Below are 21,528 nucleotides of genomic sequence, written 5' to 3'. Positions count from 1 at the left end.
GAGTGGAAGAGCCAGTCGAGCTTTTTTAGCTTCGCCAGTGACTTTGATTTGACCGACGTGATGTGGGCCCCCCAGGTCAGTCTCCGATCTAGATGAACTCCTAGGTAGCAGTGCGATCTAGCATTGGTGATAGGGCTTCCATTGAAGGTCAGATCTGTGCAGGTTCCGGGTCGCAGGGAAAAAGTTACACAGGCTGACTTTGAGGAGTTAATGGCCACATTCCATTTGGCAGTCCATTTTTCGATTGCGTGCAGCCAATCCTGGACCGCGTTGGAGGCAGTTTGCAGTGAAGGATGAGACGCCAGCATGGCAGTGTCATCGGCGTAAGTGGCCAGGAGCAGCTGAGCCGGGGGGACTTTAACAATATGGGCAGCATTGACTCAAGCAAGACGCTTAGCAGTGACACCAACCATTAAATTTAAATTCAAATTTCAGACGTTTTTTTAAACTTTTATTAAAACATTATGAAAGGTGAATGGAAACAAGGTCTTCGTTAGTCTTTTATATTTTTCTTGAAATTTTCTTGATGCTTAGCTGTAAAAGAAGATGCAATAGATCTCTTCATCACTCCTGGGCGTCGGTAAATAGGAAAGGAAATGTATTTCTCGGACTGGTTAAGACAACTTTTTTGCACTTGAGGAACCACAAATTGTCCAGAAGGATCCATTATGTCGGGAATTCCAGAAAAACACTGCTCATGATTTTGTGAGTTACAATTAAAAAGGGGAAACAAAATATGACAATTAACTCGCAGCAGGCCAATAATTTGAAAACACCCGAGGAAAAAGGCCATCGGTTTTTGGGATAATCCCGATATATTTATATTCGACATTTATGATAACTGTATAGCAATAAATATTTTCAAAGACGGGATTTGTTCTGTTTTGTTTTGTTTTTCAAACTGTAGCATATACATCAAGTTTAAATATATATTTGTTCGTTTATGTAAATACATTAATAATATTTTGATTTCGCAACCAAACGTCTTGCTGTTGTTCATATTGGTATATATGCTGGCCCTAAAAGATTTACACATTTATTAAACTCCTTGTATATATTAATAATCACATATATAGATTTGTTAGAGCTTCAAATATTTGTCTTAGTTATGTCCATTTATTGTAAGCACGTTGAAACACATTAATGTATATGTTCATCTGTAGACAAGTAATGCGGAGAGAGAAGTCTCAGATACTATAGTTAGTTGCTCTGCATGTGGCGTTCGCAAAGATACATAGTTTTTTTTCCCAGTGTAGGCTAAAATCGTTATATATGTACGAGTATAGTGTGTAGGTGTATGGTATGGTGTATGTATGTGCACACCTCCAAGTCAGAACCGATTAGAAGAATTCTGACGGTGACTTTGGAGGACTAGCTGCCAATGTGAGCTCTGCCTTTCATCTTGCTTAGAATGTCAAGCGAGTTAAGTTACTTAAAAAGCTGACTGTGTGGATTAAATACTTGTATGGCTTGGTTAAGCATATGTATGTTTGTTATGTTTCGTCTATGATCACGTTTGTACACTTAAACACCCATAAAACGTGCAAATATGTTTCGAAAAATTCCATTTCACGCTGAACACTTAAACCAAATAAATCGGGCCGCATCGGGCGTCTACTGCGATTAACTGAATCCAAATTGTATATATATCTATATGCATCTCTTTAGGTATCTGGAAAACTCTAGTTGGCTGCTGCCGCCTCGCAGGGCGGTCAGGAAAATCCATCAAAATATTATGTCATTGTATGCGACGACTATTTGGTTTTGAAACAATCGTTTGTTAGATTTTTGCCAGTTCAGCAAGGTTTTTATGTTGGTTTTTTTTGGGCTCATATTGTTATCTTCTCTCTCTCTCTGCTTTTCATTACGAAGTTTTCATATTTTCTTTTTAAACGCACGCAAAAGAGACGTTAGGAAAACACTGGGCGGCAATCCGGAGCAGTTCGCTTAAAGCCCAATCTCCCGCATGGCCCTGTACAAGCAGGGATTCTTCAAGCACTCCCGAGGACCCAGCTGCCGGCCATGGGATCCGCGCAGGATCATCAGGATGGAACGGGCCGCCGACTGGCAGTCGTTGCTGTCGCCGCAAACGCTATCCGCCTCCGCCAAGTACTGATAGTCGCAGGCTACCTGCGAGGCACCCTGGAAACGGAAATGCAATGGGTAAACTATAGTTAACTAATAATTGATTAAGGCATCCAGGCGCACCACTTACACATAGATAGCATATCTGGTGGACACCGCAGAGGGGCAGGAGCTCCTGGTTAATGTCTCCGGAGATGAGATCGACGCCCCGACAGCGCTCCGCCATGGACTCGATGATGGGGCACTGGTTGGAGCCCACTATGTAGTTCTTGTTGCCCAGATAGGCGTCGTTTAGGGTCTCGTAGGGAGCGCTGCCCAGGCTGAGGGCCTCCTCCATGGTATTTGGCTGCTCCGGATAGCGCAAGTAGCCACTGCGCTTCCTCTTTTCCATGTCCTTCGGTGGTCTCGAGTCTCTGGAGGATTAGAGAAATATATACATCGAAATATTGCAGATTGATGGGCACTACTCACTCTGCCGGCTGATCCGCCTGCTCCTTCTTCACCGACTTTTTGTTCAGCCAGTAATTGGAGTCCAACGCGTTCTCCTCGGATTCCGGTTCGATGGTATTGCGCATCAGGTGACTCTCGTTGTCCACTGATCTCCTTAACTTATCCAGAGCCCTGCGCATTTTCTCCAGACTGTAAGCGGTTGCCAAGCGCGAGAGGACATGGTCCTTGATTCTGCGGATGTCGTCCTTGCTGTTGAGTCCCTCGTGGGCACCCGTATATTTGATGGTCTCGTCGATGATGAAGTCCTCGATGGACTGCAGCTTCTTGTCCATGCTGTCCAACTTTTCGGCATCGAAGTCACGCTTCTTTTTCTCCGCCTCCGAGCTGTCATCGTCATCTTCCTCATCATTATTGGTGCTACTATCCGCGTCACTGCGTTTCTTTAGGTTTCTGTTAGGATTTACATTTATGAAGTTTATAAGAAATGTTTAAATCCCTTCAAAACTCACTCTTTCTTCTGCAAGGACTTCTTCTTGCGATCCAGCCCGAAGTATTGCGACCAATCTATGGACTTCTTGGCACGGAGCATCAGGTGACCCACAGTGGGTGCATGGAGGTGCTTATTGCCTCCACCATTTCCAGTTAGACTGGCAGCAGCTCGTTTCTTCTTGCGCCGCTGCTCCTCGGCTTCCTCCGCCTCCAGGTCAGCTTCACCGTCCTCCTCGTCAAACTCGTCGTGGTCATCCTCATCGGAGCTCTCCTCACCCTCCTCATCGTGCTCGTCCGCCTCGGTATCCTCCGTGTTGTCGCCATGCGCATGATCGCTTCGCTTGCGATGACGATACTCGGGTGACATTCCAGGCACATGGCCACCATGATGACCGGCATGGCCGCCATGCTGGACCAATTCACCAGCGCCAGCTGGAGCGGATGTGGGTGTCTCCTTGGGCGTGACATTCACCCGCTGAAAGTTGATCTCCAGACGCATATCCCCCAAGGCGGTGGCGGTGGCTGGCGGGGATTCAGGAAGATTGGTCGTGACCTTTGGCTGCTCATCCGCCGACCGCTTGCGTTTCTCCTCGGTATGTGATTGCGCTTCTCCGGGCTTGCCGAACAGCTCGCTCAGCTCCTGGGCCACTCGCTCATCGGTTCTGCCCAGTGGAGATTCCGGATTGGAGTTGGTGGTGCTCCTCTTGGCCACCGGGAATCGTTTCCTCTTATCGCCGTTGTACGGCAACCATGGCAGAACCGGATAGGAGCGCTTCTTTTGCATGAGCAAGTAGTAAGGTGGCACTCGCATCCGCTTCTTCTGCTCGAACTGCTCGACTTCCTGTTCCGGTTCCTGTTGGGTTTTCGCCTGGTCCAGGTGGCGCCACCATTGACGCACTGCATCCCGATCCCTGGCCTCTTCGATCTCGCGCAGAAACTGCTCCGTGAGCTCATTGTGAGCGGGCTCAGCGTTCAGTGGCTGGATTTCACGTTCGCGGAAAGCCGAAGGAGCGGATCCATCTGGAAAAGATTGGGAAATAGAATTAGAGAAATTAATTTAATCCTCTAGTTTACTGAATGTGTGAAACATATTTTATTTATAGCCACACTGATTAAATATAATCATTAGCCATTAATTTGTGCAAAACATGAACAGTTTAATATTGAAATATTGGTATTGATTGATTTTCTATTTTATAATAAATACTCTAAGATTATAACATTCAAATTTTATTTAAAGGATGAAGTGGGATGAAATGATGGTTTTCGTTATATAATATAACGATGCAGTTTGCGATTTATTTAAATGTTATTTCCTATTTAGCTTTAAAACTTGATGAATATCTTGATTTTCGTCGATGTGTTTTTCCTATCAATGAAAAATGACTTAACTTTGACCTTCGCCAAAACATAATACGCGATAAGGAGAGTCGATAAATACTGGCCGTGTGTGTGTGGAGGACATGCATCAAGTTGCTGGGTCGGCCGGCCATTATATCAAATGACAGGAAGACAGGCAGGATCTGTCGGTCCTGAGCCGCTTCCAGCTGATTGCATTCATCATCGGGACTCTGGAGTGAAGCCGTCGAGCATCGTCCCACTCACAAGTTAATCGGAGCTAAGTGGTTTCAGCCAGCCCATTGTTGGCCCAATCCACTCCATACTCCCTCCGCTGGCTGCTCAAGTGGACGCATGCTCGCCGATGCTCATGGATGTCCACAGTTCGGGTCAGGATAATAGCACTTAAGGATAAGACGCATAAATCGTTCGTTTTCGGGCATTCGCATTGAAAAGTAGCCACTTGAGCAAGGTGCTAATACTTGTCCATTAGTGCGCTCCTCAATCAGGATATTTAGGAAAAAAAAGGACCTTAAAGCATGGCGTCATTCTCTAGAGAGCTTTGGCCATTTATTCACGTAACAAATCAATTTTAGTTGCTCTATTTTATGAGGAATGGGTAGTTATTATATTAAACTCTTATATTTAATGGAGTTCTACAAAGCATTCAGTCTTGTAATTTAGTAAAGCTTAACTTTCATGCTCACATATTTCCAATTAATTTATAATAAAACAGCAAACTAGCATGGTGCAGTGCTACGTGAAGGACCTTCATAGTGAGTAAGTATTCCGAAGGTGCGTGATTCTCAGTGCTCTGTGCTTCCAACTTACCGAACTGCTCGTCACGTTCGCGAAAAGAGGAGAAACGCTTTCTCTTCTCATCGACTAGATTACTGGGGCCCAAGTCGCCTTCGTCATCGAGTCCCAGACCCATGCCCATGCCCAGACCCAAGCCCAAGCCCAAGCCCAGGTTGTGATCCGGACCGTAGTTGTCCTCGTCGCGTTCTAAGTACTTGCCAAGTGCCTTATTACCTCGATGGCGATTCCGATTCCTATTCTTGCCAAATAAATCGCCATCTGTGCGAGCGTTTCGGGGTGGTGAAGAGGGTTTGGTGAAGAGGTGGAGTGGCCAAAAGAGAAAAGAAAAGGAAAAGAAGGAAACGAGGAAAAGTAACAGCGGTACATGTGACTGTGAGGGGAAAATCCGGAAAATCTGTGCTTGGGGATCGGCTATCCGGGGCACGTGCACTCCGCATGCGGCTTCCCGACTTCTACGTTTGCCTGTGATGGATATCACTTTCAGACTTCAGCAGCCACTTGCGGTTACATAATCTACACATGCAGTTGACGGCCATCATCTTCAGAATCAGGCACACAAATCGAATATTAATATTTCGGCATATGAATTGGCATATGGCAAAATATGCTTCACTGAACAGAAATTTCTTTAAAATATAATTTTTGGGATTTTATGCACATACAAATACTGTGTGTTTCCGATTTAGACCTATTTTTTTTTAATATTTTTTAAATCGTATTGCGCTAGGATAGAAATACAAATTTTACATATTAAGTAGCCATCATTTATAAACTTTCAAACACTAAACCTTTGTATTAATTTCATAAATACTATTTTTACTATTTACTTTTCTATATTTACTTTTCTATATATCTAAGTTAAGTATGATTATATTCTGTAAAAGTTTTAAGACATCTACTCCAAACTACTTCAAATTTTCAAACAAAGTTTTTAATTTTTTTAAAGCACACAGATAACTAAAATCGACAAGTACAGGGTATGCATTAAAAATTGATAAACTACAAGGTGGATTGGAGCATCTCAAAAGGTCCTGCCTGGCGTTCATTCTAGTTCAACCTTCACCTTAACGTTAATCAAAGTTCAAATTACATGGGGAATTGCTTGATTAACTTACGACGGCGTAACGTGTGAGCAAAGGTGAAGGTCTGAGCTTTTCCCCGAGGGAAACCAATTTCCCGGCCAGATTCGCCCAGCACCCCCCCCCAAACTCACCTTCATCCCAGTCGTCGAGAGCGGGTTGTGGAGGGGCGTTCAGTGGATACTTGGCCGCCTCGCGACGATGCATTTCATCCACGGCCGCCTGCAGCGAAAAGGCGGCGGTGCGCTGTGGTGTCGCTAGGATGCACTGCACCACCGTCAGCAGCACCACCATGGCACCACTGGTGCCTACAAATCGGTTGGCCATTGCTGCCATTGCCTCGCTGGCTGCTTTCCTTCTTCTTTTACTCTGACAACAAATTGAACTCCTGAATCTGGAAAAAAATAGTGCAAGTATTGTTAAAAATATTAAATTCATAAGATTCTTTCGAAGATTATCCTGTGCACTTTCCTAAAGTCCTTGGTCTAGTCTAGGACATTAATATCTTAGCAGCAAACAGGAAATCAAAAAATAATAGCTTTTTAAAAGATTTCTTTCTCTTAAACTTTGTATTTGTATTCATCGTATATTTATGTTTATTTATGAAACTTATGTTAAAAACTCTGATATTTAAAATAAGCATTTAAACCCGCATTGAATTGTTAACAATTTTCGATCGGGAAACGTGGCTTAGGAAAACCAGTTAAACGTTGAACGAACGGTGTTAAAATGGTTTTTAATGCGCGACACGTTTGCGACAGGTGCGTAAAAAACTTTTAATTACATTTGCACTTTAAAGCGTTCTCCTTTTCCGTGCATGAATATATGTATGTGTCGCAGTGTGGGTGGGATTTTTATCGGTGTGTGTGTGTGTGTGTGGGTGTTTGTGAGTGTGTATCAGGTGTCATCTTTTCGCGGCCACTTGATGGCGTGTGAAATTCCATATTTCCTCGCTTAATTATGCAAACGAGCAGCAGGTACCCGAAAATTCCGGACTTACGCCGCACGAAGTATTTGAATAATCTGCCCATTTCATCCTGACTGACTAATGAAGCGAATCCCACAGCCTCATGCATATAGAAAGGACCAAGGAATATAAATCAATAAAATTCCAATGTGCCTGCAAATATCCAGCGTGCTTGGCAAATTAGAGGGGAAAACTTCATCCGATGAGCTCTTGTACTTTCCCGCCTGACTTTCCGGCATCGGCATTCTTGGCCGCTGACAAAAGCCAAGCTGGCAATTATGGGAAACTTGAATTGCTGCTCGGATGCCAACTGCCATTGAAATGCTCATCCCGACCTTATTTATTCGCTCCTCCGCTTCTTCTCGGCTTCATGGTGGCGCACATAAGTATGCTACGCATTTCTCGGACGGAATATATGGCTTGGAAGCAGAATACATATATGGTAATCATACCAGGACGCCCACTACCCACTACCCAGTACCCTCTATCCACAACCACTCATCTCCATAGTTGTGCTCCTCTCACTTGGCTCACAGCTGTGGTGGCCACGTTTGCTTTTCATTTTTCCCCTATTAAATGTCAAGGCAGCCGACGCTTTTCATTCGCTTTCCTTGGCTTTTCCTGCGCTTCTATGGCCACTCCCGCGCTGCTGAAAAAACCCTATTTGCGTCTCGCCTGCAGCTGTTGGTTCGTCTCAGTCCACGTTCATTGTATTATTGCTGCTTGGCTGGCTTTTGTCTAAGAAAGCGAGTCCCCCAGTTGTTGATGTTTTTGCGTCTGTGCCTCCGCTCTAATCCAGATTAAACGCAGCTGCATAAAGCAGATTCCATTTCCCCTCGATTGCAAAGGGTTTCCCGGCCACATGCCTGTTGATCGGGATGATGCAGCTCCTATAAGCCATCTACTAAGGCTCTTACAATGTGCAGAGAAATTAAATGGGGCTACTCTGTATCCATTTTTTTTTTTAAATTCGGCCAGGAGCACAAGCCGCTTTGAGCTAAACGAACTCTAAAATCCACAAGGATACATATACTAAGTTAGTATTAAGTGTTTTTGTTGAGACTATCTTACGATACAGTTGTTTATCCTACAAAGATTTTAGTTATAGTTTGCTTACAAATGTTTCTTTTGCGGTTTTGAAATTTAAATAAATGTATGAACAATTATGACAGAACAAATAATCTTGAATAAGAAATTTTAGCAACTTATCTAAGAAAAGTTATCATTCTGCTAAGCTTGCAGTGAAAATCGTATTTTTTTTCTAACAGAATCTTTTCTAAAGCACATTTTTGTTGGCGAACAGGGCGTATGATTTATATGCATTGCTTCTTAAGCGGCGTTTTAATTCAATATCATATTCTCTGTCTATGCTAATTCAATTATGCTCGATTCAAGGAACTAAAGTCTTTATAATTTACGGGTTAGTGGGAATCACTGCCAACCGTTCAAGTGGTTCACGGGGCGTATGATTAATATTGATTGATGCCGCTGTCGTCTTACGTTTCCTACATCAAACGGAGTCAGTGCTAATAATTTATTGAGTTTCAACTGAAAAGACTCTGCCTCTCGCCAATCAGATTTCCCGACCGAACAAATGCGACCCAGCAGGGCATTTAAATTAGCGTCGTAATTGAATTTGTCGCAGTAACCATGGATACTACTGCTCCATATATACATATATACCAGGAGCAGGACTCGGCCATTTTGCGCTAGAAAAGGGATCCTTTTGCGGGAATTGGGACAAATTGAATCGGGCTTTTGGCCGGCGACTAAGTGAATGTGAATGCATTCTGGCGGCAAAGGAAGCGGCTAATTAGGGGCCGGTAAAAGCTTTTTGCCTTAAAATATTTAAGGCCAACGAGGCAAATGTCCTGTCCTCGGGGAAGTTGCCAACTTGTTAGCCAAGATTTTGCGAGCGTGTGTATGTATCAGATATTCAGGGAAATGCCCGAGGTAGTTTGTCAACAGGCCAACAAACAATTCATCAGCTCCATTGTCCAATTAGTGAATCCCGGGAGTTGCAAATGAATTGTACGCAATTATTTTGGCTCCGCTTCGCCCTCCCACGCATATAAATATGTCTATATATATATATATATATATATATATATATATATATATATATATATGCATATATACACACGCCCACCAGCGAAATCAATGGCAACGGAAAATCCTGTGCAACATTTGCGTAATTTCCTCGCCACACACACAGTCACTGGCCAAAAAGTTTGCACTTTTCACAACTCACTTGGATTGTTTCAACAATGCTGTTTATTTCCGCGACTTTCGAGTGCAGTTTTCCGTGCGAATTTTCCACTTTCGTCCAGACACTTTTCACAACATGGCGTCACGCCTACGCCAGCACCACAAAGGAAGCGCTCGTCACTGCCAGCCAGTAGCCACTGTACCCACCTCTGTGCTCAGCCAAGGCGGAACCAAGAGTGTCGCCAGTCTCTGGAGCTTCCATGCTTTATACAGGACCCGCGAGGACCGACGGCACCCGAAGCTCGCCGAGCGCCACTCGTCCTCGCGAAAAGGGGAGCGTGGGAGGCGCGGAGAGAAAGCTTTCAGCTGCAGGCGAGCTTCGTTCGGGAAGACACTGAACAAAATTCTTACCAATAGTTGAAATTTATACAATTTCTTCGAATATATATGATATTAACAACTGCTACAAAATAATAATTAAATATTAAGGGAAAACTTTTTTTGGATCTAATCAATTTTCAGTCTAAATCGAATGTAAAATTAAAATATTTTATATCTACTAATTATTATTATATAATAAGTGGATTTTCGTATGAAAAATGTAACACTTAACATACTAGGCCTTGCATAACAGCATTAAAAGCCTTTATTCGAACTTAGTAGTAGCATATGGATTTTACGTTCAGTCGAACGAACTATTCATAACTAGGTAGTCTTTGCACACACACCTTAATAGTTACAGTGTAATTTGCCTCTGTTTCAAAATTGTACAAAAATAATCGAATACTGATTTTTTCATCGCGCATTTTGCGTAAAAATGGGAACCGCCACTCAGTTTATTGTTGGTTTCATTGGCGCACTGGGCGCCTTTTGCCTTGGCGCAGTGATCGGCTGGTCAGGACCGGTGGAAAATGAAGTCAAGAAATCGAACGCGTACAGCTTTACCCCTGGACAAACGGAATGGGGCCTGGTGGGATCTCTGATGACTCTGGGAGCAGCCTTCTCGTGCATTCCGGTGGGCGTGCTCATTGGTAAGATCGGGCGGAAGGTAACAATGCTAATCCTGCTGCCACCGTTCTTTATCGGATGGCTCCTGATCCTGCTGGCGTCGCACATAGCAATGCTGCTGGTCGGACGCTTCATAGTGGGATTCTGCGGAGGAGCCTTCTGCGTGGCTTGTCCCATGTACGTGACCGAGATAGCCCAGGTGCAGTACCGCGGAACCATGGGCTGCTTCTTCCAGCTGCTAATCGTCTTTGGGATTCTGTACGCCTTTGTGGTTGGAGGTTATGTAAAGACCTTCTACTTTAACATTGCGTGCGCAATTTTGCCCGTAATCTTTTTTATCTTGATGATTTTTATGCCGGAATCCCCGATTTTTCTGGCCCAAAAGGGAAAACCCGAGAAGGCGGAGAAATCCCTGAAATTTCTGCGCGGAAAGGACGCGGATGTGAGCGGTGAGCTGAAGGAAATGAGCGCCGAGGGCCAAAAGGAGAAGGCCAGCGTTGGGAAAATCCTATGCCGCAGGATTACCCTCAAGGGACTGTTCCTCTCCATCGGTCTCATGTTGTTCCAGCAGATGACGGGCATCAATGCGATTATATTCTATTCTACATTCATCTTTGAGACGGCTGGATCGACACTGGAGCCCCGAATATCTACAATTATTGTGGGCATTGTCCAGGCAATTGCCACTATCATTTCGATCCTGGTTATTGAGAAAGTCGGTCGGAAGATACTCCTATTGGTGTCCGCCTGCATGATGGGTATCAGCACCCTGATCATGGCTCTTTACTTTGGCATGTTGATGGATTCTGGAGTCGGCTGGCTGGCCCTAATTGCCGTTTGTGTGTTTATTATTGGATTCTCCCTGGGATTCGGTCCTGTTCCCTGGCTGATGATGGCTGAACTATTTGCCGAGGATGTGAAGGCGCTAGCAGGATCGATTGCCGGAACTACAAATTGGTGTTTTGCTTTCATTGTGACCCTTCTTTTCCCTGTACTTAACGACATGATTGGAGCAACCGCGTGCTTTGCAATCTTCTTCGGATTTGCGGTAGCCGCCTTTGTCTTCATTCTCTTCCTAATTCCCGAGACGAAGGGAAAAACGCTTAACGAGATTCAGGCCAAGATGGGCGAGAAGGGCGAATAGTACTTGGAATCCGTTGATATCTTCAGGTATTCAAGCCTATGGATCTCTGAGCAAACTTTTGATAAATTTTCGTGTAATTGGAACTCAATATTTGTACCGTCAAATGCGATGAAATGCATTTAAATTGATGTCTTAACAATTTTCTACACGACATTATTATAAATAAAATGCCAACTGTGGACATTTTAAGTGTTGTCCCCGACTCACCATTTCGCGTAACGTATTCCTTGCATATCCTTCAATCCAACTACTTGGACTACTTGGAAAGAGAAGTCGACACACACTGCACTGAAATCAGAAACGAATTGCCAATTGCCAGGCTCTATATGCAAAATAAATGCGCTTTGACTTCGTATGCAATCGGAGGGTAAACAGCAAATAAGTCCAGGTAAATAGTCGAAAGCTTTCCGGCTGACAGGATGCCATTTCCCCAGCAATTTCGGTCCTGGTTGCGATTTCCCGGCCAGTGCGCATGGCACACGGAACATCTGACGGGCGCTGCAGCTGGCGGTTATGTACACACGTTCTGGCCAGGCCAAAAGCTCATACCAATTCCGGGAACGAACTGTTGCTCTCCCATCAGCAGGACCTCAATTCGAGCCACCTGTTACTCCGCCCGCCCGACAAACGGCGTGCATACGCCCCACAATCATTTCCGGAGTTGTCTCTCCCAGCCACTAGAAATTTTTCTTTGGCTGAAGATGGGAAACAAAAATAAGTAGTCAAAATATGTATAAGAGGAACTATATCTTGTTATTTTCAGGTATTTTAAGTTTGTCTTTAAATTATAACATGTGACGTGTAGTCAAAAATAAATTGTTGTATCCATTCTCATTAATCCTTTCTAATTGTTGTCAAGGTAAGTACACTAGGCACACCAGGCACAAATAATTGATTATTTGAGCAATCAAGCTTAGCATAAAATTGCCACCTCAACGTTTTCTTGTGCATGACGTCTGCTAGACCGATTTAGTCGTCTACAGATGACTGTACTTTGGCCCCTCCTTCGTGTCCAATTGTCCGAATTCTCGGAACAGGTGGGAAAAAAGATTGGAAGTTCGGACTTCCCTGCTCTCCTGTGGTTTCCATAACGATGGCGATGGCGATGCAGATGTTGCCCGGAACAGACGCTCCGGCTGCAACGCAACTCCCGGTCCGGATATTATCCAGTTGCAAAGCAATTGCCCTGCCCTTTGACGAAATTCCATTGACAATTTTTAATAAAGACAAATAAAGACAGGAATTGCGCAAATAAAGCTTGGGGATATCTCCTTTGAATGGCTCTTCATTTGAGTTTTGAATTGAAATGCTAAGCGCTTTGAGTCGAAGTATACTAAGAACGAATATTTACAATTGCAATATTTTCAATTGAAACTGGTAGCAATTGATTCAATTGATGTTTCTTAAACAAGCGGGTAATAGCTACATATATTTTTATTCACTTTTTAGAGTCGAACGAGTATATACAAAATAAATATGATTTTCCTCCGTTTTCTGACTAATGTCCATGCAGTATGCGCGATTCCGATTGAGATTAGGTTATGAGTGACTAAGACTAGGTACTACGAACTAATGGATTCACGCTGGCAATGAATCGCATTCACGAGCAGTCGCGGGGACTAAAGCTTAAACTGGTATTCCATCTTCTGACCGGGGATAATCTCTCCAATTTACACCTTGAAGATGCCAAAGTAGCTTCGGTTGTTTCCCTCCCGCAGAACTGCATTGCGATCGTTGTGAATGTCCTTCAGATGGATCCTCTCGTTTCGTTCCAGGTGGATCAGACCACTCGTGTGGCAGGTGTGCACCTTATGTGGCATGTTGGTGGGCACCGTGTTCAAGCACTGCAGGAATGGAGTGTCTCCTTGAAAGACGATAAATCCGTTCTGGTCGTGCGAGTTGTTGTAGCATATCTGGGCGTATACGTAATATAGGCCTGTATTGGTCACCGTCAAGACGCCATCGTGCGTTTGAAAGTGTCCCTGATAAGAGTTTCTCTCGTTATCATTTCCTATGTACATATCTCCATGGTAGCCTGAGAAATTCAAGAAGTAAGTTCATAGGATTGCCTGTAGTAAATGTATGCTTGATGCGGAAGCATCTCCTTACCCATACTTCCTTGATGACGCCGCCTGCTGCTCAGGTGGAAATGGGCTGCTGGCCTCGAGTCCTCGGATCTGGCTGAAAGAAGAGATTCACCTGAAAATTAACAGAGGTGCGAATAGAGATTTGGTATTCGATTTTGCCAATTGTTTCGCTTTTCTACACTACACACCTTTGCGGACTAGGAGGTGGCGATGGCGGGAATGCATCCTGCGACGATGGTGAAGTGGTGCAGGGCTTTAAGTAGAAAGAAAATATATACATATGTGTTTTAGTTACTTTTAGTTACTCTCTGTTCTCTACTTACCTCTCTTTGGAAGTTGCCTCATTGGATGACTTTTCCTGAAGCTCTGTGTGATTTCCCTGAATATTCTGCTCCTCATTGCGAACATCGGCAATCGAGCGAGATTTTCTGTGAAGAGGAAAAGCGAAGACTTAGTACGTTAAATCCCTGAAAACTTCATTCGTGCTCACCTCTCCTGCTTCTTTTTGTGGGCATTGTAGCTGGTAAAGTCATCGAACACATTGTCATCATTCGAGGCGGAGGATGCACTGTCCGTCTCGCCCTCGCCCTCAGCAGTGGTCTCCGATGTGGGCGTGGTGCCGGTGTGCGCATTGCTGAGTTTGTTTAACATATCGGTATAGTCCTCGTAGTCTGCGCCAACATCATCCACAGAGCTGTAGCTATCGTCGTCGTCCTCGCCGTCTGTAATGGAATCCAGACCATCGCCATCGTCGCCGTCCTCCTCATCCGTGAGGCCATCCACCTTCCTGGGATAGTCGATGAGGGCATTCTCGTACTGCAACGAAGGGATGGGGTCAGCATTTTGGGTCAGAAGACTTGGCCAAGTACGTGACTGCAGCTGGCACAGTCCTGGCACATATCTCGCATCCATTTGGGACGTTCATTTTTAGACACACGCCCGCAGCACAGGCTGTTTCGTCATCATCCTAATTGATGGCGCCTCGCTCAAAAACATAATACTCGTATACATATACTTGTGTACATACGTACATATATTTAAAAGCGAAGGAAACTCTCAAGAGAATTGGCTCAACAGATGCCCAGCCATCAAAATATAAATAAATCTTAAAATCTTAAAACCATCTCTGGCCATTAGGCCATTTGATGAGATTCGATCAATCGTCACATACAGCCAAAAGCGATCGCTCGCCTTGAACGACTATCTACTGATAGAGCCTAGTATTTTTGCTGAATTATTGGGGCTTTTGCCTTTTGTCACTTGGGGATTTGTATCTCATAAATTACGTGAATCGGCTGGCGCCTCACATTTGAATTGAGTGCTTCCCTGCGGAAAGAGACATTATAATTCAAATAATCTATCACAATTTCCCATGTGCCTTTGGCCAAGCAGCTAACAAAAAAGAACGAAACAAATAACAGATGAAACAGCTTCGAAATTATATTTTAGCACATAATTCTATAAATATTTTTGTATGTCCCACACAATAACCACATATTACGTCTGGGCATTTTTTTGAGGCATTCTTTTTCAAAAACAGGCGCATGGCTTACCGACTATGAGATACCTTATAAGTTTATGCCATCATAAAATGCAAAAAATACCCTAAACATAATAGATACTCAATAACAAAAGTTCGATATACCCTCATTAAAAACTCAAGTACCGCCCTGAAGGAATAACAATCATTTCCGACTATGTAAACAATTCGAGAGATCTGTATTTGCCCGGGGCAAATGTTACAGCCCCCCTGTCCCATCGCCGAGTACAAATATTGATGTTCAAGAGTGATTTACGCAATTGCTCACCTCCTTTTGGAACTCGTCAAACTCGTCCAGATAGTTTATGCCCAAACGCTGCTGGAGATTATCGACGACTCGCTTCAGGCTCTTCAGCTCCTTGTCCAGATGCGATACACGCGTTGTCTGCCAGATCTGCACGATAAGATAATTCAATTGTTACACACTCATTCAGGCTCGTTTCTAATCATTCGCTCATTAGCAGTTGGGCAATCAATTTAACGTAGCCCCAATTAAACATCTATAGCTGGTGCTAAGGCCCGGCCAATCATATAACACCCAGTGCCGCGAACTTTTGACACCCGAAAAATATATAAAAACTAACTGAACAAACTGATAGAGGCGAGACGAAAGAGATTTCGTGGGGAAATACGGCGAGGTACGCAGATCGCCACTCAGCCACATAATCTGCTTTAATGGATCATTAACATTCAGGCCGAGCAGACGCCTTATACATGTACATACAGACACTTCTCAAGTTTCGACTGGCAGCCGAAATCTAAAAGAATGGCTCAACTTAAGCCACTGTGGGCGCAGACGGGGAAATATACACATGTACATACATGTAGGTACAGACAACAACTTGTACTGAATTCTTGTATAATTTATGGACCCAAGAAACTTGTTTAAGTTTCCAGTGAACCACTTTCCATTAGAGCTTATCGGCGATCAGTAGATCGATCGTAGCGCCTGCAGTTTGTCACTTTCCCAGAGGCCCCAAATGATGAGGGTCACTTTGTACGGATGTCAGTGAAATTGAATTAAACAACGAAAAATGCTTCATGGCTTAACGGAGATTTATGAGGAAAACCGAACTTGAGGCCCACGTCAGTGGCTGAAGCCAATCATTTACAAGTCAATTGTCAATTGTACGATTTCCGTTCACTTAAGCCAAAGTTGAGTGGGTCATGGAGGAGTCCTGGGTGGGGGGGCGGTAAGGAACTGATTCAAGTCCACAAACTTAATCTTCTGCAATTCAAATCCGGATTTTAGCGAGCACAGTCATTCGCAAAGTTATCAGCGAAAAATATGACACAACAACCCAGTCGAAGATTTATCTGCTACGAATACATAACAGAACGACTCTGTGGCATTTATTTAAATCGGTTGAACAAAAACAAAAGCAAGAACAGACATGTACCGATAAACATTTCTCTAGCATCTGCATCCGCTTTATTTGGATTAGCTGGATCATTTGGAACCGATTTGGCCTAAAGACGTGTCGGTGATGACATCGCTTGATCAGCCAAGAAACCGCCGTGTTTCCCGCTCTAAATATAGTTTCATGCCAAATTATAGTTAACCTATCTGCGACGGTCACGGATCATAAAGTCTGTTTTCATTTCAATTTATGCATCCGCGGAATTTCGTCTTTAATTTGGCATCAACAAAGACTGTGTGACAAACAGCTTTATAAGCCGAAGCGTGCCAGAGGTTAAATATTAATTTTTAGATTGCGATTTCGGGGGTGTCTATACACATACGTTGTTAAAGTCCAATTTGCATTTAAATTTATTCGCATTTTATTTTGGCAAGCTACTGAAATAAACATTTCCGAAAAATAGGAGTCTGTTTAGAGTCTAGAAGGCGGTTCATGGCTGAATGGAATCTCTTTCTGTTTTTTTAGAGATAACTTAACAAAATTATAAATTAAGCTACCAAAATAAAACACCCTGGGAAGAATTCTACAAAAGTCTAGTTTAAGATTCAGTGTAAAACCCTTACACACATTAAATCGGCCATTAATAATGATTGGCCCACTTTGGCGCCCAAAAAATCATTAAAGAACATAGCCCAAAACAACTCATTCATATCTATATTCTGGGAAAACTCCCACCAATAACTGATGTCCCCACACCTTTGGAATTCCGACAAATCTTTGATCGCACACAGCAACAAAAACAAAGGCATTCATGTATGTATGGAATGCCCATTTCAATTTGGAAGTGAGTACTTTAATCTTTTTCAAATTATATTCATTAACTAAATCTATTGAGCACATTTTACGATTTTCGTGTGCTAAATAACATTAAAAACATAAAATGCGACTGAAGAGATTGTACGACGCTCAAACACTCTTAAAATATGTTATACTATTTATTTATTTGTAATTATATCATTACTTATTATGCTTTGTGCCACTTTAATTAAACATCTTTAAGCATTATTTGTTATCCTAAGTAGGCAGATAGAGACGCAATGTTATCAATTAATAGCATCTTAATGAAAATTTTGTAGTACCTAAATACAATTTCATGCAGTTCAGCGTCTATTTGGGCAATAATAACTGATTGGGCTGCACTTTTGTAAATGCTAGTGAATATATCATCCAAGGGAAACTTACCGTTAGTGCGAGAATGGCAACGACCAGCCCCAGACCGATGAACCCCAAAACCAGGGGGATCAGCTGGCGGGTGCGTCGCTGGGCGGTCGCCGTGCTGGTCGCTTTGGCCGGAAAACCATCATCGTTGGCACTCGTTGGCGTTATAAACGGCTTGAGGGTCTCGGAAGTCATAATTGATGAACACTGGGGATCTTAGAGCAAACGGGGCCTCCAGATGCTGATTTTGTTGATAATGACGACGATGATGATGATGACGATCTTGCCCACCCACTCAAGGGCACTCGACAGCTGTTTCCAATCGAGCTTTGTCGCACTTTATATGAACACACTCTATGTATTTAAGATACTATACGAGCACACAGAACAATCTCACAGACAGCATGAGATGATAAGCTGCAACATCTATATAGATAAACCCCGCGGGCTGCTGACGGTGCCCTTTTAAGATTGTATTTTCACTCTTGTTTTGTCTACTGCTTGTTTTTCTCTTCCGCGATCGGCAATTCGCAAAAGAAAAGCGCGAAAACAAGTTCCTCGAGATATTTTGTAGTTTTATCAGTTCTTGTTTGTGATAAAGGCACAGCGAAAACAAAAAAAAAAACACAGGACACACAGTAAACGAGTTGCACTTATGTATTTTTAGTAATTTGCCCGATGGCGAAATTCGATCTTGGTAAGTAGTTAACTGAAACGGATAGCTTTTTTCTTCGCTAGCATGCACGCACGCGCTTGCTTGGGATCTGAGATTTTACCGGTTTCTTTTCTCGCTTTAAACGTCCGTTCGCTTCGACGATTCGAAAGAGAATGAATTTGAACTGAGAACGGGAACGGGAGCTGAGCGAAAACGAACCGAGCGGCACTTGATTTCTCACGTTCGAGCAGGCAGGCGAGCAAGAGGTACAATGTGTTGGCACCATCTCCCTCGCTCACGTGGCGAGGATGCGCGGTATACTTAAGGGCGCCTGCGCTGTTTACTTTGTGTAATTAATTTTTGGCAAGGCTCTCCCGGGGTGGTGTTTTGGTGGTACAGTGGGCTCTTACAAGCAGGAATGAAATTAATTATTATATTTCCACACTTTTACATATGTAGATAAGTCTTTTATTTATTAGAAACAAATTTAACGAAATTCATAATCAGGGTGTGTACAAGAAATATTTGCAAAAAAAATGTATAATATGATATGAATAATAATGAAATAATTCTGAAGTTTAAATTTGATAAGAATTTAATAATGTTATGTTATAACGAACTTTAATTTATTAAAAGAGAATAAAATAGTGTATCTAATTTAGAACATTTCGTTGTCTCTTCGTTGTTAGGCAAGACATACTGTACTCGGTTCCGATTCCCCTTGCCCATATGGCGATCATAAGTAGCAAAGCGTGTTTGACTTTTTGCGCAGTGTTTTCCACTGCTTTTATTTCTTTTTATGTGTTTTGTGCACTTAAAACCTCCCCCTGCGATTAATAGGGGTTGCTCGATTGCTTTTTGAAATCGGCACCACTGTAAGCGGCTTGGCTTCGCATCCCCGGGGTTTCGCTTCATTTTCTTTGTGTGGCTGCTTTGTTTGAGCTCCCTTCATGACACTGACATGGAACAGATCCCCGATCTTAGATTCCCGAGCCGCAGCTAATTGAGTTCCGAAAAGCGGCGGATCGTTGACAAACCCATAGATAAGCCTAATGAACTTTTAGCATTTCATTAAAATCGTATTTATTATTACTTAGACCGACGATCTGGGTCTGTCAGCGCCGTGCCTAAGTACGGGTTCTAATTGCGGGTAGCGGGTAGCCATAAGCCTAATGCTGATCCGATCCGATCAGCCACCGTCGCGACAACTTGTCTGCCGGACTGGCTGCCGAGCAGACCCGTATCGTAAATCCGCCCAAGGGTGTCGGGATTCGGCAGAGATGCAAATGACGGTGCTGGTCAGCAAATTAGCTTATAATCGTCTGCGACGGGCAGGTAAACAAGTAGACCTCAGGCCGAAACAGCGGGGATCGGATGGCATACACTTCCGGTGCACTTCTTAACCCATTAGTCGTTATCTTCTTTCGCAGTGTGCAAGACCACATTTTTATTTATAATTTCCAGTATTCGGAAATGGTAAATCAATGATTTCCTAGTTTATATATAGTATGTACGTACATACAATGATTTTTGATTAGCTACTATTATAGTTCTTACTTTTATGTATTACACCTTTTTTTTTATACCTAATCATTTCTGGAACGCTTAATTATAGAACATATCGCATAAATTGTTTCAATCTAAGCTCTGAGACCTTTTGTTTTTATGCAGTGATCTGTGATGATCTGTGCAAACATGTGTATCAGCATTGAGCTGGTATGTCGATGAACATACAAATTAATAAATCCTATCGTCCGGTGGTCCTCTCTTATAGGTGACTCCGTTGTATAGGTGTTATGCGTGTCGTCTCCTTTGGCTGGGCGAAGACGTCTTAGGAAGATTAGGATGGAGGGCGTGACTTTGCCCCCGTGGTCTTTCGATGGCCTTTTGGCTCAACGAGAATGTTTAATTAAAACAAGTGGTGTTTTACGGCCAAGTGCCGGAGTAGCTGGTCTTTATTCTTAAAGTGCAAGCTTAGAACTGAATACAAAAGAATATGAAAAATGTGGATCTACCCTAGCTTCAATGCATCACGCCATAAACCCATGGTCGGCAAGCCGACTCAGCATTTATGCAACACAGCTTGGTACCCCGGATAAGGGGTGTCCAATTGCTGTTGCTGACCGTTCGCAGCGCAGAGCGCTGAACTCCGTTGGGGCGCGTCAGCATTGTTTATATGTGGCAACTTAGTTGTTAACTACCCCCCCCCTAAGATTTTGACCGTCCTCGGTTATATTAAGTTTATCGATGGTATGTTGTATCTCAGCGGAAGCTCGCCTTCTCCTTAGTGCCAGAAAAAGGATGAGCGAACCAATCAGACCAACGTTAAGGACTACTCCAGCCACGAACCAAAGTTTGGGGGAACCCGCGGCATCAACCTCGTCTTTGAACCCTTGGATAAAGCGCAGGTTGTCGTTGTTCATGCGGTGTAGCAGAGGCATGCTCAGTGCCGGGTCATGGCCGACGATGTTCAGTAGTGGCGATCTTGCTACGCCAGGCTGCTTGTCTATTGTTTTCCGGAAGTTTACGAACTCCGATCCGTTGATGATAGCTGATCGTTCGAATGTAACAAGATGTGTTCCTTTGACGAGTACCTCTGGGCCGCCGTCCGTGCTGATGCGGGCTGTTGCCTCGTTGATGATGACTATGCCGTCATCTATAGGCATTACTGCCCTAAGGTGGCTGGATTGCGTGTGGCATTGGGCTGTATTTCCCGCATGGAGTGAGCGGGCGCAGGTTTCGCGTCGAGACCGCTCGCAGAAGGTGCTGTGCGTGGTCTCCATGCATTCGGTGACCGAAAAGGTGTCTTCCTCGCACTCTGCTAGGATGTCTTCATCGAGTCGCAGGATTGTCTGGTAATGTGATACTGGGTATACGAGAACCTTCTTACATCTGACCTTCACCCTAGGATAGGCTATTAGTATGTGAATAATGCTATCGGACTGAAGAACCCTAATCTTAGAGGCTTCTAATAAGCTAACTATTGGAGTGTCTTGTTCAATTAATGAGCTTAAATCGGCATGATTAAGGATTGTGGGATTTACTATGTTAGCTTTTGCCAAAGTTATTGTGAGAATTAA

The 21,528-nt window shown here is 43.5% G+C and overlaps 3 protein-coding genes across 6 annotated transcripts; 1 reads left to right on the top strand and 2 right to left on the bottom strand.

Moving 5' to 3' along the window:
• Window positions 1-796: 796 nt before the first annotated feature.
• Window positions 797-11,962, bottom strand: LOC6608459. Of its 3 annotated transcripts, none has more exons than XM_032714974.1 (7): window positions 11,795-11,962; window positions 6,395-6,654; window positions 5,194-5,439; window positions 3,045-4,044; window positions 2,557-2,985; window positions 2,216-2,498; window positions 797-2,142 (listed from the first exon to the last, which is right to left on the bottom strand). In XM_032714974.1, the coding sequence occupies exons 2-7, from the start codon at window positions 6,594-6,596 to the stop codon at window positions 1,948-1,950; spliced, it is 2,355 nt and encodes a 784-aa protein (XP_032570865.1). In that variant the 5' UTR covers window positions 6,597-6,654; window positions 11,795-11,962; the 3' UTR covers window positions 797-1,947. The 3 variants fall into 3 exon arrangements, with proteins under 3 accessions (XP_032570865.1, XP_002033193.1, XP_032570866.1); XM_002033157.2 differs by lacking the exon at window positions 11,795-11,962 and adding an exon at window positions 9,479-9,664; XM_032714975.1 differs by lacking the exons at window positions 5,194-5,439; window positions 11,795-11,962 and adding an exon at window positions 9,479-9,664.
• LOC6608457 (facilitated trehalose transporter Tret1) lies at window positions 10,092-11,793 on the top strand. The gene has a single exon (XM_002033155.2). It carries the CDS (start codon window positions 10,253-10,255, stop codon window positions 11,585-11,587), a length of 1,335 nt encoding a protein of 444 aa, XP_002033191.1. The 5' UTR covers window positions 10,092-10,252; the 3' UTR covers window positions 11,588-11,793.
• Window positions 11,963-13,003: 1,041 nt separating the features above from the next.
• Window positions 13,004-18,620, bottom strand: LOC6608456 (protein eiger). Of its 2 annotated transcripts, none has more exons than XM_002033154.2 (7): window positions 17,818-18,620; window positions 15,483-15,608; window positions 14,165-14,490; window positions 13,998-14,102; window positions 13,863-13,927; window positions 13,697-13,786; window positions 13,004-13,622 (listed from the first exon to the last, which is right to left on the bottom strand). In XM_002033154.2, exons 1-7 carry the CDS (start codon window positions 17,986-17,988, stop codon window positions 13,258-13,260), a joined length of 1,248 nt encoding a protein of 415 aa, XP_002033190.1. In that variant the 5' UTR covers window positions 17,989-18,620; the 3' UTR covers window positions 13,004-13,257. The 2 variants fall into 2 exon arrangements, with proteins under 2 accessions (XP_002033190.1, XP_032570867.1); XM_032714976.1 differs by having other exon boundaries at window positions 13,697-13,768.
• Between the last annotated feature and the right edge of the window lie 2,908 nt (window positions 18,621-21,528).

This window comes from Drosophila sechellia, chromosome 2R (genome assembly GCF_004382195.2).
Source record: "Drosophila sechellia strain sech25 chromosome 2R, ASM438219v1, whole genome shotgun sequence".
Lineage (NCBI taxonomy): Eukaryota > Metazoa > Arthropoda > Insecta > Diptera > Drosophilidae > Drosophila > Drosophila sechellia.
Note: the sequence above shows the minus strand (reverse complement) of the source record. Positions and strands in the feature narration are given on the sequence as shown.